Source organism: Lepus europaeus, chromosome 2 (genome assembly GCF_033115175.1).
Source record: "Lepus europaeus isolate LE1 chromosome 2, mLepTim1.pri, whole genome shotgun sequence".
NCBI lineage: Eukaryota > Metazoa > Chordata > Mammalia > Lagomorpha > Leporidae > Lepus > Lepus europaeus.
The window spans coordinates 8,155,263-8,175,879 of NC_084828.1; the positions used below are offsets into that span (position 1 = coordinate 8,155,263).

General features: G+C 51.0%; 1 protein-coding gene across 2 annotated transcripts in view; it reads left to right on the forward strand.

Annotated features, from left to right (window-relative positions):
• The window catches only part of HLCS (holocarboxylase synthetase), a 208,805-nt gene that overhangs the window by 20,084 nt on the left and 168,104 nt on the right, over positions 1 to 20,617 (forward strand). For both annotated transcript variants that reach the window (XM_062205215.1, XM_062205205.1), the window contains exons 3-5: positions 9,017 to 9,179; positions 11,601 to 12,553; positions 17,049 to 17,231. In XM_062205215.1, coding sequence (XP_062061199.1) covers positions 9,128 to 9,179; positions 11,601 to 12,553; positions 17,049 to 17,231 — 1,188 coding nt within the window. In that variant the 5' untranslated portion in view covers positions 9,017 to 9,127. The remainder of the gene's footprint in view (positions 1 to 9,016; positions 9,180 to 11,600; positions 12,554 to 17,048; positions 17,232 to 20,617) is intronic.

Sequence of the window (20,617 nt, forward strand, 5' to 3'; positions counted from 1 at the left end):
CATCTTCTGCCTTCCCAGACGCATTAGTAGGAAGCTGAATTGGAAGTGGAGTAGCCGGGACTTGAACTGCCACTCCGATATGGGATGCCAGTGTTTTGATGCAGTAGCTTAACCCACAGCACCACATGGCAGCCTCTGTGCTTCATTTGTTTTCTTCAGCTTGTCTTACAAGTTTCTGACTGCCTCTGCTTAATGCATCGTAGGAATTTCATCGAAGCTGTTTATTCTACTTGTTTTCTGTGTAGCAGTTGAATATTCTTATGTAGTTCGGTAAACACCCAAGTTAACAAAGGCTTAAATGTCTGAATTAGGAACTCAGACATCATCCCTAAGGACAGGAGGCTAAAACCCCCTTTTTAAAAAGCAGAATGATACCAGACTAGAGCATTACAAAGATCCTAGGTTGGGCAGACCGGAAATGGATCAGAGGGGAGCAGACCTGGAACCGATTGTGGCCCCTGAAGAGCACTGCTGGCCGGAGTGCGAGATGGAGACCCAGGGGCCAGCGTCTCAGAGGTGGTGGTTTGGGGGTGACCGGTGGGACCTTTATGGAGGTCTGGAATGCAGCAGGAGGGCCTGGTGGGGGGCTGGTGTGAGGAATGCAGTTTTGCAGGTCGTGTAAGTCAGCGTGGCTAAAATAACATAACCTTAGATTCCCCGCAGGGTCACCGCCGCTGCTGTCCCCAGCTGTGGCTCTGCTGTGGGCTGTGTTCCGGCAGGGACCCTGGCTGGAGGACGTGTCCGTGACAGGCGTGACGTTCTGACGCACCGGCAATGACTGCAAGCTGCCGCTGGTTGAAGGTGGCTGCAGATCCTTCCCTCCGGTCCAGAAGGCAGGGGTCTCCCCCTCCTCCCCTGAGTCTGGGCTTATTTGTCCAGTGGGATATGGGAGAAGTGATGCTCTGCGACCTCCCTGGCTGGGTCCTGTCCTGCGGCTTCCTCCCCGGCCCTTGGAGCACTCCATCTTGTAGACCGGCTCCCGAGCTGTTAGGAAGCTCGGGCTGCGCTGTGCTGAGAGCCACAGGGAGAGGAACCGAGGAGCTGCGGAGTTCTACTCTGAAGGCTGAGCTCCGGGGGGCCATCTTGGCAGTGGGTCATGTGCCCCAGTGGAGCCACCCTCCTACCTGGTGATCTGGAGCAGTCCGTACCGAATCCTGCCCACGTGGAGGTCCGTGAGCGAAGTAACTGATTCACTTTAGCCACTGAACTTTGGGGTGGTTTGTTACAGAGCGAGGACTGCCACACCAACTGACATGATGCTTACAGGCTCCTGTTTTTCCCCAGTGTGCATCAGTGGGGTGAGGATGCCGGAGCTGAACTGTGCACTTAGACGGTGGACCTCAGGTGCCTGTGGGACATGTGAGCAGCACAAGTGATGTAAGAGAGTTCACGACAGCCGGGAACTCTAGTTATCCAGAAAATCACAACCACTAGACAGCCTTTCCCTTGCTTCTCTGTCAGTCACGGCTTTGCAGTTCCACGGCTGCCTTTCACCTGAGTCAGTGTCTTATCGCAGCTCTTGCTAGCGGTGGGATTGGGATGATCCTTAGCACCATCCGCTCAATTTCAAATAATTGAATTATTTGAAAGAGTGACAGATAGAGGGAGAGAGCTTCCATCCTCTGGTCCCCCCGGTGTCTGCAACATCCAGATGTGGGCCAGGGGCCCAGGAACTTGGGCTGTCTCCCACTGCCTTCCTAGACACGTTGGCTGGAAGCTGGATCGGAAGCTTAGCAGCCGGGACTCTGAGCAGCGCCTTGATGTGGGACCTCTGGCATCGCAAGCGGCGGCCTGACCTGCTGCACCACAGTACTGGCCCCTAAGATCCTTCTCTTAAAAGTACCACGTGGCGCGTTGTCTTTTTACGTAACAGTGAGCAGAACATGAGTTTGTAGCCTTTATCTCAGTTCCAGACCCAAAATGCAGCCAGGGAGGGTAAGCAAAAATCTGGAAAATATCATTCCTTACTCACAGATTCAAATTCTTTACCTCTCTCTCTGTCCAGTTTTGTCCACCCAATTTATTACTAGAATTCTTTTTACAGATTTATTTATTTATTTGAAAGTCAGAGTTAGAGCGAGAGAGAGCACTTCATCCACAGGTTCACTCCCCAGATGGCCGCTATGGCCGGCACTGGGCCAGGCTGAAGCCAGGAGCTACATCTGGGTCTCCTTTGCAGGTGGCAGGAGCCCAAGCATTTGGGCCATCTTCCGATGCTTTCCCAGACACGTTAGCAGGGAGCTGGATTGGAAGTGGAGCAGCGGGGACACAAACCGATGCCCATGTAGGCTGCCGGTGTCACAGGTGGCAGCTTCGCCACTACGCCACAATGACTGGAACTTTAATAACCTGTCATGTAATTAAGATGACTTAGAAGAGAAACAACAGCCAGAGCGATTAGCAGCAGCACTTACTGCCTCTGGGTGACTGACAGGTTGAGACGTCTGTTCCCCCATCGGTCGCTCGACTCCAGCTTGTCCCGTGCCGTTGGAAGGGAGTGCCACACGTGCCGCGGCAGCCCGGCGTCCCTCACTCCTGGGCTCCTGCTTGGCTGTGTGTGTGAAGTTGAGTGAAGCAGCATTCGCTGCCTGACGTCGCGAGTTGGAGCGTGAGGTGCAGAGCTTGGGATGCTGGACGCCCTTCAAGAGGAAGTCCCTTTGTCTAGGGCTTCCCCAGCTTTGATCTTCGGGAGCGAGCCTTTTGCTTGACTTCCCTTTTCTTTCTCTGCCCCTTTGTCCCGGGTTCAAAGTGCGACTCTGAAGAGTCCTGTTTGCTTTCATCCGCTGGGCAGCGGCCAGCGTGGACGGGTATCAGTGACCGTGCGGCTGTGCTTTGATCGAAGCACCCAGCGCTGCTTGAAGGCGTCTGCATGGTCGGTGGCCCCTGGAGCATGTTCCTAGAAAAAGGAAACGCACTTAGGTGAGGAAGCAGTTGGCTGAGTGGGGAAACCTGATCAGGGCCGTGTGTGTGTCGGTGTCGCGCTCTGGCCTCTTCCTGTCCTTCCTCTTCCTTTGTTTGCCTCTCGCCTCTTCAGAAGTGTGTGAGAATTTAATTATTGGCTCCTGTTACACCAGGCTGGTGCCTGCCGCAGCAGGATGCAGGAGCAGTGTTTTAGTAACCGGATTGGGCCGGGTGTTGCTCTGCCTTTGTTTGCCAGTGATGCTCTGAGAATGCTGCTGCTCTGAGCTGGCGCAGGAGTTTCTTTTCATGTTTCCCACTCACCCTCATCTGAAAAGCCCCCCTAGCCAGGCTGTGAATTTGTCTTCCCATTCTCCTGAGCTGACAGCCTTCCTGCCGCTCCCAGAGTCGGCGCTAAGTGGAACGTCTGTCTCAGCCACAAGCCTCAGCTCTGCTGTGGATCAGAGATGTCCGTTTCACCAGGCAGAATCCTCCTGAAGTGTCAGGCAGGCCGCACGCCCAGGTGGGTCCTGCTCACTGGCCGTGGGAGAAGTCGGTGACAACGTGGAGGGAACGCTCCCAGCAGAGCCAAGAGAAAACCCTGAGGTTTCTTCTCTGAATATTCGAGACCAGGAGCGGATTCCAACCCTTGTCCCATAAGGTCCCAGCGATTAGTTTTCCTTCTAAGCTGGTGTTGCTCAAAGATTTTTTTTTTTTCATTGTTGGTCCCTGGAGACAAATTAAATGCCCTTGAAATTCTTTGAGGGAGCTGGATGGGAAGTGCAGCAACCAGGACTTGAACCAGCGTCCATATGGGGTGTGGGCGCTGCAGGCCAGGGCTTTAACCTGCCGCTGTGCCACAGTGCTGGCCTCTGAAATTCTTTCGAAGGAGAGGAACGCACTACCAGCAAGTAAGGTTTTGTGGGGTAGGGTTGAGCTCTGGAGGTTAAAAATGGCAGTGACACCTAGGATGTTTCTCACTCCCACGCCCCCTAGAATCAGTTTTTTCTCAGTTGAGGGTGAAGGGTCTTCTCATGAGGACACCTGCTCCCGGGACCCCGTGCTGTGGAACAGTACAGGTGCTCCCATGGGCCAGGCTCTTCCTGTAGTCTCCCGTTTGGTTCACCCAGTAACTTTCCCAGGTGCACGCACTTAGGACCTGCAGTGGACAGACAGGAAATTGAAGCCCAGAGAACCCGAGTGCCTTGCTTGCATCACACAGCTGTCCACCAGTGCTGCCAGGATTTGGCTCTGGAGTGCTACAGGGCCATCCTGGGAGAGTGTAGAAACAAGGAAAAAAAAAAACCCAAATATAACTCATATACCATAAAGTTGCTCTCTTGAAATATACAATGAAAATTCATCAGTGTTTAGTATATCCACCGAGTTGTGCAAGTGTTGTCACCTATGTAATTCTGGAACATTTTCGTCACCCTAAGAAACCATGCACCCATCAGTGGTCACTTCCTGCTCTCTCTCTCCCCTTTCCTAGCCGCTGACAACCACTAATCTCCTTTCTGACTCTGGCTTATGTGTGTGACCTGTAGTTACTGACTTCTTTCACTTAGCATTGGGCTGTTGAGCATGACGTGTTGTGACAGGTGTTTTGTGGCTGAATCACAGCCCATTCTATGGATGCTCCTGCTTTATGTATCCATTCATCTGTCCATGGACATTGGGTTGTTTCTTCTCTCTGGCTATAATGAATGATGCTGCTCTGAGCTCTTGTTTATAAGGTTTTCAAGAAAGATTTATTTAATTGTTTGAAGGAGATATCGATTGATTGATCTTCCATCTGCTGGTTCACTACCCAGGTGGCTGCAATGGCCAGGGCCGATTCAGGCCAAAGGCAGTAGACAGAAGTTCCATTCTGGTCTTCCACATGGATGGCAGGGTTCCTGGTACTTGCGCCAGACTCTGCTGCTTTCCCAAGTACATTAGCAGGGCGCTGGATCAGAAGTAGAGCAGCTGGGACTCGAACTGGCGCTCTGATATGGGATGCCGGTGTTGCAGGCAGCAGCTCAGCTCAGCTGTGACTGTGCCACACTGCCAGCCCCTCCAAGTTTTTTGAGTGGTTATATGTTTTTAATTTTCTAAGGAGTGGGATTGTGGTGGGGAGTAGAACTGCTGGATTGTATGAAACTTGGTGCTTGACATCTTGAGGACCCGTTGGACTGTGGGAAAGTGGCCGTGCTGTCTGGTGTTTCTGCCAGCACAGTTCAGGGTTCGATTTCTCCCCAACCTCAGCACTTGCTCTTCATCTTTTTTGTTGTAGCCACCTGGTGGGTATGAAGCGGTGTCTGCTGGTGGTCTCCACTTGTACTTCCTTAGAGCATCTTTTAATGTGCTTACTGGCACAAGCACGTTTCCTTGAGAAATAACTGTTCAGACTCTGCCCATTTTAAAATTGGGATGTTTGTTTTTATTGTAGAATTGGGGGAGAATTTATGTGATCTGCAGGTGTGTTTTTAAATTTTTAAAAAGATTTTACTTATTTATTTGAGAGGTAGAGTTAGAGAGGGAGAGACAGAGAGACGTCTTCCATACACTGGCTCGCTCCCCAAATGGTTGCAGTGGCTGGAGCTCAGCCAATCTGAAGCCAGGAGCCAGCAGCTTCTTCCGGGTCTCCCACATGGGCGCTGGGGCCCAAGGGACTTGGGCCATCTTCTGCTGTTTTCCCAGGCCACAGCAGAGAGCTGGATGGGAAGCGGAGCAGCCAGGACATGAACCGGCGCCCATATGAGATTCTGGTGCAGCAGGCGGAGGCTTAGCCCACCACGCCGCAGGTGTGATCTGCAGGTGTTTTCTCTGTTCTGTGGATGATGGCCGTTTTCCTTCCCAGCTGTGCCACTGATGTTTGTGGGGAAGAAGACTCTTTCCTCACCGAGTTATCTGGGCACTTTTGTCCAAAAGCACTCACGTGATTTTATCTGAGTATTCTTTCTTCTCTTCCTGTCGTCCATTTGCCAGTTGGACCTTGATTTTTGAAGCCCAAGTGTCCTGGATGAGAAACTATCTTCAGGGCATCAGTGGCTTTGGTTGTGGGGCTCCCCCCCAGCCCCCCATAGGTTCAGGGTTGATCCCAGCCTTTGACCTCATGCTGATGGTTCTATATTGTCTAGTCAGTTCTTAGTGCTTCAAGATGTGTTTTGTTTATGTTTTTTTTTTAATTTATTTATTTGAAAGGCAGAATTACAGAGAGAGAGGGAGACAGAGGAAGATCTGTCTGCTGATTCACTCCCCAAATGGGCATAGTGGCCACAGCTGGGCCAGGCTGAAGCCAGGAGCATGGAACGCCATCCAGGTATCCAGTGTGAGTGCAGGGCCCCAGGGACTTGGGCTGTCTTCTGCTGTTTCCCCAGGCACATTCGCTGGGAGCTGGAAGTGGAATGTGGAGCAGCTGGGACTAGAACCTGTGTCCACCTGGGGTGCTGATGTTGCAGACTGTGGCTTAACCTGCTGTGCCACAGCTTCGGCCCCTATTGAAGTTTTTGAAAACAATGTTTATTTTCATCTATGTGAAAGGCATATTAGATAGATACCTTGCTTTTGCTGGTTCACTCCAGAAATAGCCACAACAGCCAGGGGCCAAGAGCTCCAGCGGGGTCTTCCGTGTGGGTGGCGGGGACTCGGGCACCTGAGCCGTCATCTACTGCCTTCCCAGGCCCATTAACAGCAAGTTAGCTCGTCGGTCGAGTCACCAGGACTTGATACGGGATGCTGGCGCTGCAGGCGGTAGCTTTCCCGCTGCGCACCACAGCACCAACCGCCTCCCATGACTTTCAGTAATCTCTGGCTTACTTACTCCCCTACCACAGTGCTGTGTCAGTTGCTGTGCCGTGTGTCAGGGAGCAATGCCGAGGGCGTGTGTGTCCCGTGCAGATGCAGTCTTCCTACGTGTTTTCCAGCTGAGGTTGATTGGATTTGCAGATGTGGAGTCTGCAGGCACAGAGGGCCAGCTGCATTTGTGTTTAATTTTTATTTATTTAATTTGTGTTTATCTAAAAGGCAGAGAAAGAGAGAGCGCTCTTCCATCTGCTGCTTTGTTCATCAAATGCCCACATCAACCAGGGCTGGGCCAGGCTGAAGTCAGTCAGGAGGAACGGGAACTCCAGTTCTCCCACCTGGGTGGCAGGGACCCCAGTAATTGGGCCATGACCTGCTGCCTCCCAGGGTGTGTATCAGAAGGAAGCTGGAACTCTGCCCTCAGAAGCAGCCCTTAAGGCATTCAGATCTCAGGCATGGAAAGCCAAGACACTGTGGCAAAAAATGACCTAAATGGAAGATCTCTGTGAGTGAGATCCCAGTGGAAAGAACGGGCCATCAAAGAAGGAGGTACCTTTCTCTGAAGGGAGGAGAGAACTTCCACTTTGCCTATGGCCTTGTCTAAATAAGGTTGGAATTTGTGAACTCAAGAGGCTTCCATAGCCTTGGCAGCTCATGAACAGAGCCTTGGGTGATTACTGACGTCATAAATAAGAGTGTCAATTGTTAATTCAACAATGGGAGTCACTGTGCAACTATTCTCCATGTAGGACCTCTACCCTTAATGTATTGTACTGTGCGAATTAACCGTAAAACTAATCTTCAAACTGTACTTTATACTTTGTGTGTTTGTGTGGGTGCAAACTGTTGAAATCTTTACTCAGTATAGAGTTGATCTTCTGTATATAAAGATAATTAAAAGTGAATCTTAATGAAGAATGGGTTGGGAGAGGGAGTAGGAGATGGGATGGTTTGCAGGTGGAAGGGTGGTTATGGGGGGAAGAACCGCTATAATCCAAAAGTTGTACTTTTGAAATTTATATTTATTAAATAAAAGTTTTCTATTAAAAAAAGAAGGAAGCTAGAATCAGAAGTAGAGCCAGGACTAGAACCCAGGCACTCTGATATAGGAAGTTGGCATCCCAGGTGGCAACTGTGATGTAACCATAGTTCATACTTACTGTTTTTTTTTAACCTTTATTGTTTTTAAATATTTATTTTATTTATTTTAATGGCAGAATGACACTGAGGGTGAGAGAAAGAGAAAGAGCTTTCATTCTTTGGTTCACTCCCCAAATGGCCACAATGGTGAGGCTGGGCCAGGCTGAAGCCATAAGCCAGGAATTCCATCTTGGTCTCCCACGTGAGTGGCAGGGCACAAGTACTTGGGCTATCCTCCATTGCCTTCCCAGGCACATCAGCGTGGAGCTGTAACGGAAGTAGAGCAGCTGGGATTTGAACTGGCACTCGGATGCTGGTGTCGCAAGCAGTGGCTCAACCCACACGCCAGCGCCCCCAAGTGGCTTCTTAAGCAGTGTGCCAAATGCCTGTCCATGGCAGCTGTATTTGGTGTCCAAGTTTCAAATCTTTTGTGAAAACTGGAAGGCCGAGGTCAGGCGTTTGACCCACTGGTTAAGGCACTGGTTGGGATGCCCAGGGTCCACGCTGGAATACCTGTGTTTAACTCCGGCTCCAGCTTCTTGGTGATGCAGACCTTGGGAGGCAGTGGGGATGGTGGCTCCAGTGACTGGGTCATGTGGAAGACCTGGATTGAGTCCCCAGGTTCTGGCTTTGGCCTGGTCCAGCTCTGGCTATTGAGTGACCCTGTAGTTGGGAGTCTTCTCTGCCTCCGTCTGTCTGTCTGTCTGTCTGTCTCTGTTGCTGTCTCTACCTCTCCCCCCACCAAATAAGTGGATAAAATTTAAAACCGACTAGCCAACCTGGAAGGTTAACACACATGTTTTATCTGCTGTCCTAACCCCATCCTGCTGCTTTCCCAAGTGCATCAGCAGGGAGCTGGATCAGAAGCGGAGCAGCTGGGACATGAACTGGTGCCCAGTTGGGTGTGGAGTCTCAGGTGGCGGCTCAACCTGCTGTGCCACAACACCAGCCCCTTTGTCACTTTTAAACATAGCAGCTACTCTTGGTGCTTTGTGAGCTCTGCTGTCAGGTAGAAATGAGAATGTGTGAGCCAAAATAACTTTGATATTCCCAAAATGCAGCGTGTGGTAATTTGCTTTGCCTGACTGAAATTTAGTGGCAGGAAGCCTGAAGAAGAAAATAAAGTGTCTGGTTATTTCAGAGGGGAAAACTCTCAGCCTCTGTCTCCCTCCATCCTGGTGGGTTTTCGCAGATCGTCAAGTGGTCGGACTGTTGCTTGCCGTTGGCCTGCAGACCCGGGGAGCCTTATCGGCTGATAGCTGAAGCAAGCGTGGACGACTTCAGCAAGCTGGGGGTGGCGTTCATGGAGGACAGACTGCAGATGGACAATGGGCTGGTGCCCCAGAAGATTGTTTGTAAGTAACCCCAGACAGCGCCTCCTCCAGGGCGACGTCAGAATTGTTAGCAGAAGGACTCGAGCGTTCCTGTTGGAAGGACGTGAGGGCGTTGCTTAGTTTCAGAATAGTTCAGTCAACAGGTCAGGTTTGATCATCATGGTATAAAATTCATATATGTGTCAAATTTTGGGGGAGGGTAGAAGGGTATATCTTTGGTGATTGTTAAATTTATTTAATTATTTTTTATTTATTTTTTTAATTTGACAGGCAGAGTTAGACGGTGAGAGAGAGAGAGAGAGAAAAGTCTTCCTTCCGTTGGTTCACCCCCCAAATGGCCGCTACGGCTGATGTGCTGCCCCGATCCAAAGCCAGGAGCCAGGAGCTTATCCTGGTCTCCCATGCGGGTGCAGGGCCCAAGTACTTGGGCCATCCTCCACTGCGCTCCCGGGCCACAGCAGAGAGCTGGATTGGAAGAGGGGCAACTGGGACAAAACTGGCGCCCCAACCGGGACTAGAACTCGGAATGCCGGCACCGTAGGTGGAGGATTAGCCTAGTGAGGCGTGGTGCCGGCCTAAATTTATTTTTTTTAAGAAAAGATTTATTTATTTGAAAGAGTTACAGAGAGAGAAGAGAGATAGAGAAGCAGATCCTCCATCCACTGGTTCACTTCCCAGATAGCCACAATGGCCAGGGCTGGGCCAGACTGAAGCCAGGAGCCGGGAGCCAGGAGCTTCTTCTGGGTCTCTCACGTGGGTAGCAGGTGTGCAAGTACTTGGGACGTCTTCTGCTGCCTTTCCCAGGCCGTTGGCAGGGGGCTGGGTCAGAAGTGGAGTAGCTGGGACAGGAACCGGCGCCCATAGATGCCAGTGTCACAGGTGGTGACCACCCGCTGTGCCACAACGCTGGCCCCCTTATTAAATTTCTTTCATATCTCTGTTGTCCATGTCATGACATTCAGATTTCAAGCTTGTATAATATTTATTTCATGCAGTTTAATACCCTGTGTCTAGCCTGTTGTTCTTACTGAATGGGAGGCACAGCCAAGGTTACTATGAAATTCTAAAATATAGCAGCTTTTTACTTAAAATATAAACACAGGTGGAGCATCCCTAATCCAAAAATCTGAAATGCTCCACAATCGGAAAGGTTTTCAGCACTAACATGGTGCCACAGTGGAGTATTCCACACCGACTTCCTGTGGCAGGAGGCAGGTGCACTAGGAGTGTTGTACGATATTACCTTCAGGCTATGTCTGTAAGGTATACATGAAACATAAATGTATTTCCTGTTTGGACCTGCCTCCAAGAATTATGCATTTGCAAATATTCTAGGATCTGAAAATCTCCTAAATCTGAAACACTTACGATCCCTAGCATTTTGGATGAGGGATACCCAATCTGTATCAGAGTTTTTTTTTGACAAATCTTTTCTCAGGAAACAACCATTCTTTTATTTATTTTTAATTTTTATTTATTTATTTATTTTGACAGGCAGAGTGGACAGTGAGAGGGAGAGACAGAGAGAAAGGTTTTCCTTTTGCTGTTGGTTCACCCTCCAATGGCTGCTGCGGCTGGTGCGCTGCCGCCGGCGCACCGCGCTGATCCGAAGGCAGGAGCCAGGTGCCTATCCTGGTCTCCCATGGGGTGCAGGGCCCAAGCACTTGACCATCCTCCACTGTACTCCTGGGCCACAGCAGAGAGCTGGCCTGGAAGAGGGGCGACCGGGACAGAATCTGGCACCCCGACCGGGACTAGAACTCAGTGTGCCAGCGCCGCAAGGTGGAGGATTTGTCTATTGAGCCGCGGCGCCGGCTACAACCGTTCTTTAATTAAACTCAAATGCAGGCTTTCTGTCTGTGAAAGCCTTTATTCGTATCTTGAACAGATGAATGTTCCTGAGCTCTGGAAATTTATGTAAATCACTTAACTTCCTGATTGGCCATGCCTGTGCCCAGTTCTGCATCAGACAGTAGCAAGTGCTCGGTGGATGTCTCCGGAATCAGTGGCGTAAATTGGTTTTCATTCTTGAAACAAGATGGTGCGGGGAAGTGTCCTAGGAGTGGCTTTTCTGTGGTGCAGGCCTGTGTAGATTCCAGCCGTGTGCCCTGTGTACTCCTCCCTTTCGTGTTCAGGACAAGTGTGCCCAAGAGATTGAGCCTGTGAGGAAGTGGGCAAAGTCACTTTTCTGCCTCTGTCTCCTCCAGTCAGTAAGAGAATTTGAAGCTCTGTGATGTGTAATGGGAAGATGTTGGGGAAACTGAAGGTTCACCTGGGGTCTTCAGGGGTGCCCTCCCCGCAGGCAGGAGCGATTGTGGGGACGCAGGTGGGAGCCGTGCAGGCGGTCGTCCTGGGCCGTGAGTCACTGGCACGCTGAGGGTGTGGGGGGAGCCATGACGGTTGAGAAGTGTTGATTAACGCCCTTTCCTGTTTGTGCTGTAGCCGTGCACTTGAAGGACTCCACTCTGGAGGAACTTAAGGATCAGGCCTTAAACAACCAAACCCCAATCCTACAGCCGAACCCCAAACCCTTTCCTGAGACGGAGCCTGCGCAGGGAGTTATGGAGCACATTGGCGAAAGTGACTCGAAGGATCCTGGTGAGGGTTCTTCCACACCGAGGAGGGGCAGTGCCCCCGGGAGTGAGCCCGCCTCCGAGGGGAGTGAGCAAGGCGGGGGCTCCCCTGAGCATCACCACCTCCACCTGTCTAGTTGCCACGAGTGTCTGGAACTGGAGGGCAGCACCATTGAGTTGATCAAGTTTGCTTCTGCAGAGAACATTCCGGATCTTCCCTACGATCACAGCAGCAATGTGCAGGGCACTGCTGATGAGAGCTACCCTGAGAGAGAGGAAAGGAGGGTCAACGTGACGGGAAAGGCTCCGAACATCTTACTCTACCTGGGCTCCGACTCCCAGGAAGCCCTGGGCCGGCTCCAGCAGGTGCGCTCCGTTCTGGCCGACTGTGTGGACACCGACAGTTACACCCTCTACCACCTGCTGGAGGAGAGTGCCCGCAGGGACCCGTGGCCAGACAACTGTCTGTTGTTGGTCCTTGCCACCCAGGAGGCCATTCCCAAGGACCTGCAGCAGAAGTTCATGGCCTATCTTTCTCAGGGAGGGAAGATATTGGGGCTGTCTTCGCCCTTCACGTTCGGTGGCTTCCAGGTGACGAGCAAGGACGCGCTGCAGAAGACTGTCCAGAGCTTGGTGTTCTCCAAGGCTGATGGCAGTGAAGTGAGGCTCAGTGCTCTGAGCAGCGGCTGCGTCTATGAGGACAGCGCCGGGGAGTGGCTGAGCCCCGGCAGGCTCCAGGGCCGCCTGGAGGGCGCGGACCAGGACAGGATGATTGTGCAAGTGCCTTTCGGAACCTGTGGCGGAGAAGCCGTTCTTTGCCAGGTACTGGAGGTGGAGCTGACTCGCTCATCTTTGGGAGGGGGTGTGGTTTCCAAGGCTGCATGTTGAAAAGTTCCTGGGGTGTGTAGTGCTGTGGGCTGGGAGCTTTTGCTGATGGTGAGTGGAACCGTGGCTTCGTTTAGTTCAGGGCGTTCATGAATAAGGAGCATAAATTCTGACCTACCAAAACACTTGTGATGGAGGAGCGGGGCAGAAGGTGTGAGCTGGAGAGTTAACCAAGGAGTCGTCACAGGAGTCTTGTCTCGTCTTCACTGGCAATAACTTTCTCAAACGCAGTAGTCAGGGTGGGCGTTTGGTGCAGCATTGAAAACGCTGTGTGGGATGCCCACAGTCCATTCCTGGCGAGGCCTGGCTTCCAGTCCTGCTCCATTCTACCTTGCAGCTGCCTGCCACTATGCACCCTGGGAGGCAGCAGGGGATGGCTCACATGAATTGAGTTCCTGCTACTCACGTGGGAGACCTGGATTGAGTTTCTAGCTCCTGGCTTTGGCCGGGGCCCAGCTGTTGTGGGCATTTGAGAAGTGAACCTACAGATAGAAGATCACTCTCCATCTCTCTCTGTCTCTTCGCCTTTCAAATGAAATAAAATGAATTAATTGATAAAAGGAGGCAGTCAGAAGGAAGACATCTCAAAAGCTTTAAAAAGCTGCATTAGTTTACTTTCTTGTCGCAAGTACCCCGTTATTAATGTACTCAAGCCTTTATTTAATGTAAACAGTTGAGGGTCTTGAGGTAGTGATCCCAAACATTGTTGACCGTCACATTAAAATACTGCAGCTGATTGCTGAGATAGTTAATGTTCAACACATTTTCAAATCCTCAGTTCTCTTCTCTTAAAATCTAAGTGCTGGGGGCGGGGCATGGTGGTGCAGTACTGTGGTATAGTGGGTGAAATTGCCACCCATTCCACCAACATCCCATATGGGTGTGCTGGTTCGAGTCCTGGTTGCTCTACTTCTGATCCAGTTCCCTGCTAATGCACCTGTTAAAGCAGCAGAAGATGGCCCAAGTGCTTGGGCCCCTGCTCCTGTTTGAGAGACAAAGAAACTCCTGGCTTCAGACTGGCCCAGTTCTAGCCGTCACAGCAATTTTGGGAGTGAACCAGCGGATGGAAGATCTCTGTCTGCCTTTCTCTTGGTATCTCTGCCTTTCAAATACATCTTTTAAAAAAAATCTAGTGCTGGGAAGAACTTCCAATGAGCGGATATTGAAGTTATCTAGATTGATGGTTTGTAGTGCATAGGTGAGGAAGCAGGGAGTAGAGTGAAGGAGAACGCCGAGAGCAGGTCCTTTGTCTCTCCTGTCCTCTTTTTCTCCTTTTAGCTTTTGCTGATTTAAGTGAGTGGTAGCAGGATAGACTGTTCCAGAATTTCCCATCAGTTGCCGCACATTGTTTTCAATGCCTTAGGACAAAGGTTTTCGTTAGAGTCAGGTGAACACTTTCTTCTCCTTAAGGATTTGATGATTTAATGCAAAAACGAAATCCAGCTGACCCTAATATCTGTGGGTTCTTCATCCACAGCCTTAACCAAGCACCGCTGGAAAACATTTGGCCACGAAATCTCAAGTGTACAGACTTCCTTCTTGTCGCTGTTGCCTAAGCAATGTGCCTACATTGCATTAGAGTTAGACATCGTCTAGAGATGATCCCAGGTACCCAGGAGGAGCTAAGTGGGTTCTGTGCAGATAGCACTCCAAGCACGGGAGGGACCCCAGCAGGTGCCAGTTTTGCCCACTAGAGTGCCCAGATGATTGCAATAGAGTTTGTTTTGTGGTAGGGCTCTCTTTATTGAGTCAGCAAATTGTTTACTTTTTTTGGTTCTGTTTTCTTTTAATTTTTTTTTTTTTTAATGCCAGGCCTCTTGCCAGCCCTCCTAGAAGCTCCATCTCTCTTTTTTTTTTCCTCTTTTTTACCTTGGGTTTTCTGATCAAACGTTTGTCAGAGGGTGTAGTTCTGTTTTTTTCCCCCCTCTGTTCTAAAGCTCACTCACTCGTTTTTAGATGATACTGAGGCAGAGATGCTTAAACGTCAGAAGTCCGGACGTTAGGACAGATGAACATGTCCAGCCCAGGCAGGTTTCCTGTAGGGCTGTGAGCCACATGGATTCATTTTGGAGGCCTAATAAATGCCCCTCTTATCTTTTTCTCTGAGAATATGGTAACTATAGCAACTGTGCATTCTCAGAAAATCCACTTAAACACCCAACTTCCTACAGCCATATTTCAGTTTTGAAGAGCGGATTTTACCACCTCTGTGTGCAGACTTGTACTAGAAAATTGATTCGGCACTGTTGCGATCCATTTCTCTGAGTTACGTAGCAAATCTGTTTGCTGCACCATTTAAATTGACCCCATTACTATCATAAAATTTGATACTGCAGTGCATTGCCCTAAGAAAAAAAAAAGGCAATCTGATGCAGCTTCACAAATCAGAGTCGGAGGATTAGAATGTCATTTTTGATTTTAAATGACTTCCAGTCTTCTCTGTGACAGGGTCACTATTTTCTCCCCAGGCCCGTGTGGCTGCGAAACCTCTCCGAGATCAACCAATAAATATCATCACAGGCTGGCTAGTTTCCTCTTTCCCTGTTCAATTTCATAGTCTTCATCTTTGTAATAAATCTGGTAATGATGTAACCCAGTAAGAGGAGGCAAGGCAGTTCAAGGGCCCAACACAGCTGCACGCGGGGCGCTGGGCTCCCAGCCACACAGACTGCCCGTTTGATGCCTCTGCCCTTCATGATAATAGAGGCACCGTTCAAGTGCTTGCTATACTGATCAAGTTCGTGGGGACGATTTCATGCCGACATTTGACCGTCAGAGGGACTAGCAGTTGGCACGAAGTTGTCCGAATGGCATGAGGCAGAAGTGGTTCTGCTCTCACGGCAGAGAGTTCCTCGGCCAAGGTGCCGTCGACATTTCGGGCCTGGTGATTCTTTGCAGCTAGGGGCAGGAGCCCTGTCTACCCAATACCTGCCTGCAGTACCCACCTCCCTGCTTGTGGCTGGAGATGTGACTTGTTCTGGCACTGTGTCCAGTTGAAAAGCCTTGCTTTTAGAAGCCTGGTTATAGACAGGCCATCACTATGGTAACCAGCATAGGACCAGAGGATGAGGCTTCTGTTGACTACCATGAGGACCCGGAGTGCACGTCTGCCGGGCCCCCAGCCTGGTGTGCCATTGGGTGCTGTGCCCACCATGGAGGCACTGTCCTTAGTGTCAGCCACGGCCTGTTGCTGTCCTCCTGGACCCTGGGGCCTGCTGGTAGCTCTGTCCCTGCTTTCCCCACTGCATCTGTCTTGTGTGATGATGGGTTCAGTGCATTTCGCTGTGCCCCTGTGTGTTCAGCTTGTCTACAGGGTGTGCACACACGGCCCCCGTTCCCTCATGCACAGGCAGGCGCAGACCTCTGCTCACTTCTTTTCTGCCCCAGTGAGGCTCCTCTCTGGGCTGAGACTGACTTGCTATGTGCTGCTTGTCCATTTGGGAGGGAGACATACAGTGGGTGGAGGAGGGGCTGGAGGATCGATGCTTTATAGGGTCCGCTCCTCTGCCCTCCCCTCTCCAGGGCAGTCGGGGCCAGGCCCACCTGCTGCCCGCTGCCCTTAGGTCTCCATCACGGTGAAGCAGCAGCCTGCAGTGGCCAGCTGTAGTTTGGAGATTGTTGGGCAGGGTTCTGCAGACCCTCAGTGGGAATACTCGGACCACGGTCGACAGTAGATTTGGACAGGATCTTTGGCTTGGTTAAGGTGTGGGTGGGAATTGAGAGATGTTTAAGTTGACAAGGCTGGCACCATGCCTTTACTTTTCTTGATGCCTTAAAGTAGGAAGCACTACATACAATACAGGCAAAAACAGAATAAGGTAAATGAGCTGATGTCCATCTTCAGGGCTCTCAGTATTCTGGGGCCCCCCTGATGCTAACGTCAAGTTAACATCTGATCTCAAGAGAACTGGAAGTTTCAGTCCCTTCCTTTATGCCAAGACACAGATTGGTGATAGGTAGAGACACTTAATTTATAATTTTTAAATTTTTTTAAGAGGCAGAGAAGCTGGGAGAGCTATCTTCCACCTGCTGGTTCACCTGCCAGATGCCCGCAACAGTTGGGCCAGGCTGAAGCTAGAAGCCGGGAGCTCCCTCTGGGTCTCCCACGTGGGTGGCAGGGCCCAGGTACCTGAGTATCATCTGTGGCCTCCCAGGCTGCACATCAGCAGGAAGCTAGAACTGGGATTGGAGCTGGGTCGGGAACCCAGGCAGCCTGACGGGATGTGTGCTCGCGAGCAGCAGTTTAGCCATTGTGCCGAATGCCTGCCCCTCAAATCTTTATCGCTTGCTCTCTCTGCTCCAGTGCTCGGGTTCTGAATTTATATGCTGTTGGTAATGGTGAGAATCCATGTTCAAGTTTTCAGAACTGGCAGAGAAGCTGGCTTGGTGTCTGCACGGGCCCTGGATTCACACGTGGTGTTTCTCCCTGCAGGTGCACTTAGAACTACCTCCCAGCTCTTCCCTGGTGCAAACTCAAGAAGATTTTAATTTGCTCAAATCAAGCAACATTTCAAGATACGAAGTCCTTAGGGAGATCCTGACGACCCTCGGCCTGAGCTGTGACGTAAAGCAAGTGCCTGCCTTAACACCTGTGTACCTCCTGCCGACCACCCAGGTGAGCTCGGGGCTGGCTCAGCCAGAAGGGGGCGCCTTGCTGTGGTCTTCTTCAACACAGGGGGCCCGGCCCTGGAGTTCTTCCGTTTCCCTTGGTTTTGATTGTGATTTCTCTTTTGATTTCCATTTTCTCTTTTGACTTTGGATGGTCTGGAGACCATGTGAAAGGCATGCAAGGATCACGTAATCGCGTCAGTGTTTGTATGTGAGGTCGGGGAAGGCTGCTGGAGTTTGGCCTGCAGGTTCTGGGCCTTTCCTGCTTGTGGGTCAGTGGAGTGCAGCCCACTCTCTGGCTCTGTGGGTTCCGTATCCCTGGATTCAACCAACCTTGGAATAAAAATACTTGGGGAAAAAAAAAACTGCTTCTATACTGAACATGTGCAAACTTTTTCCTTGCCATTGTTCCCTGAATAGTATAGTGCACAATTATTTACAGAGCATTTGCACTGCAGTAGGCACTAGGAGCAACCTAGAGAGGATTTAGCATAGAACTCGGTAGGTTCTGTGTGAGGACGACACTGTCTCATTAAGGGACTTGAGCGACTGTGGATTGTGGGATCCATGGAAGGGGTCCTGGGACCCATCCCCTGTGGATAGCGAGGGGTGGCTCTGTGATCTGGAAACCACGATCTGTTCATTTGGGATTAAAAACAGTTGTTTTGACTGGGGCCTTTCTCAGCTTATCTTTGGGTGGGAAAATCACAATTTTGGCTTCATTTGTGCTGCTGTCTGCCACCTGGTGGCAGACAGGCCCTGGGCTTCAGTTCCTGTGCGTCAGCTGTGTGTAAAAGGAAAATACCCGCAGAGCTGGGGGTGTATTCAGGAATTCCATCGGCCTTGAGTCTGTGTTTGCTGCCTGTGATTGATACCTGGTTTTGGGCAGGTTGCCAGATTCTCCAGGTGTGTGTTCCTCTAATCCCCTCACTTGCCACGCTGTCAAGGTCTTATTCATTCTGACAAATCATTTTGTGGGTCTCTTTCTGTTGTTGTCCCTGAACAGCCGAAGTTGTGAGTGTAGTGACTGTTCCAGCAGATAGATACCCCATGTTCCAGGTGACTGAAGACCCCAAATGTAGCCGCTTTCCCTGGAAAAGAACAAATTACACCCCTTACCACGCAAATTTTGAAAGATTTATTTTGTTTATTTGAAAGGTAGAGTGACAAAAAGAGAAGGAGGGAGGGAGGGAGGGAGAGAGAGAGAGAGAGAGAGAAAGAGAAAGAGATATCTCCCATCCATGGGTTCACCTCCAAATGGCTACAGTGGTTGGGGCTGGGCCAGGCTGAAGCCAGAAACCTGGAACTTCTTTTAGGTCCCCATGTGGGTGCAGGGCCCAAGGACTTGGGCCATCCTCCACTGCCTTCCCAGGCCACAGCAGAGAGCTAGACAGGAAGAGGAGCAACTGGGACAGAACTGGTGCCCCGACCCGGACTAGAACCCGGGGTGCCGGTGCCGTAGGTGGAGGATTAGCCTAGTGAGCCGCGGTGCTGGCCGGCACCACATTTTTTTTTTTTTTAAAGATTTATTTATTTATTTTAAAGTCAGAGTAACAGAGAGAGAAGGGGAGAGAGAGGAAGAGAGCGCTTCCGTCCTCTGGTTCACTCCCCAAATGGCTGCAGCAGCCAGGGCTGGGCCAGGCTGAAGCCAGGAATCAGGAGCTTCTTGGGTCTCCCATGTTTGCGGCAGAGGCCCAAGTACTTTGACCATCTTTGGCTGCCTTCCCTGGTGCATTAGCAGGGAGCTGGATCAGAAGTGGGGCAGCCGGGACTCAATGCCCCTGTGGGTTACGGGTGTCGCAGACAGTGGCTTAACCTGCACCACAGCACTGCCTCTCCACCCCCCGCCTTGTTGTGACACAGAAAGTCACCAATGTGGCCGTCCTTAGAGCCTCCAGTCTTGGAGGAGTGGAGCAGGGCTGTGTGGACAAGGGTGCTGCTCCTCAGGGGAACAATTACTCTCCCGCACCTTCTCAGCCCTCTTCCCACAGGGGATTCTGAGGCTGGCCTCGTGAGCAGGTGCTTGCCTGTAAGCCTGGGAGGGCAGGAGCGAGGTAGACCGGACTTGCCCTTGGCAGTGATCCCTGACTGTTCCCAGGAGTTCTGACCTTGCTGCTCTTGGGACTGGGCCCTTGGACTTGCGGACACAGAGTGGAGAGGAAGGAATGGCCTTCGTTTTTTCTCCTGTGAGCAGGAGATTGGAACTCTTGACCTTTGGGTATATTCTTTAGGGTGGGAATGACCTGGATACCTAGCCAGAGCTCTGTGTTCTGTGTCTGCTGTGTCACAGCACGCACCAGGGCGGGAGTTAGCCTCGGGCTCAAGATGCAGCTTGGGCTCCCATGTCCCTTAATATTTTAACTTTTATTTTTTTAAATTTATTTTTTGAAAGATTTATTTATTTATTTGAAAGGCAGAGTTACAGAGAGGCAGAGGCAGAGAAAGAGAGAGGTCTTCCATCTGCTGGTTCACTCCTTAAATGGCCACAATGGCTGGAGTCGTGCTGATCTCAAACCAGGAGCCAGGAGTTTTTCCCACGTGGGTGCAGGGGTCCAAGGACCTGGGCCATCTTCTACTGCTTTCCCAGGCCATAGCAGAGAGCTGGATCAGAAGTAGAGCAGCTGGGACTAGAACCAGAGCCCATACGGGGTTCTGGCACTGCAGGTGGTGGCTTTACCTGCCACACCATAGCACCAACCCCTCTTGTCCCTTATTGGAATGTCTGGATTTGATACCTGGCTCCTGGCTCCTGGCTCCGGCTTCCTGCTAGTGCATACACTGGGAGGTAGTGGTGATGGTTCAAGTAATTGGACCCCTGCCACCCAAGTGGGAGACCTGCATCACTCTCCTGTCCCCTGGCTTCAGCCTGGCCCAGTCTTGTCCATTGTGGGCATGTGGGGAGTGAACCAGTGGATGAGAGCTCGCTCGCTCTCGCTCTCTTTCTCTCTCTCTCTCTCTCCCCCTTTCCCTCATTTCTCAAAATAAAATAAATAAAAAAATTTTTAAAAATCACAAAATACCACCCACTCATGTTTCCTGCTTTTGTCCTTTAAGTTCTCTAGCGGCGTCCCCTCCCTGTGCATCTCTGTCCGGGATACCGTTTCCATGATTGATTGATCATTTGGGAGAGTATTCATATATTGAATACAAACCATGGGAATGCAGGGGCAGGTATTGTGGCCTAGTGGGTAAAACTGCCGCCTGCGATGTCGGCATCCTACAGGGGCTGAGGTTTGAGTCCCGGCTGCTCCATTGCTGATCCAATTCCCTTCTGATGGTGGAGGGTGCCCCAGGTGCTTGGGGCCCAGAACTTACAGGGGAGACCTGGAAGAAGCCCCTGTCTCCTGCTTTGGCCTGGCCCAGCCCTGGCTGTTGCAGCCATCTGAGGAGTGA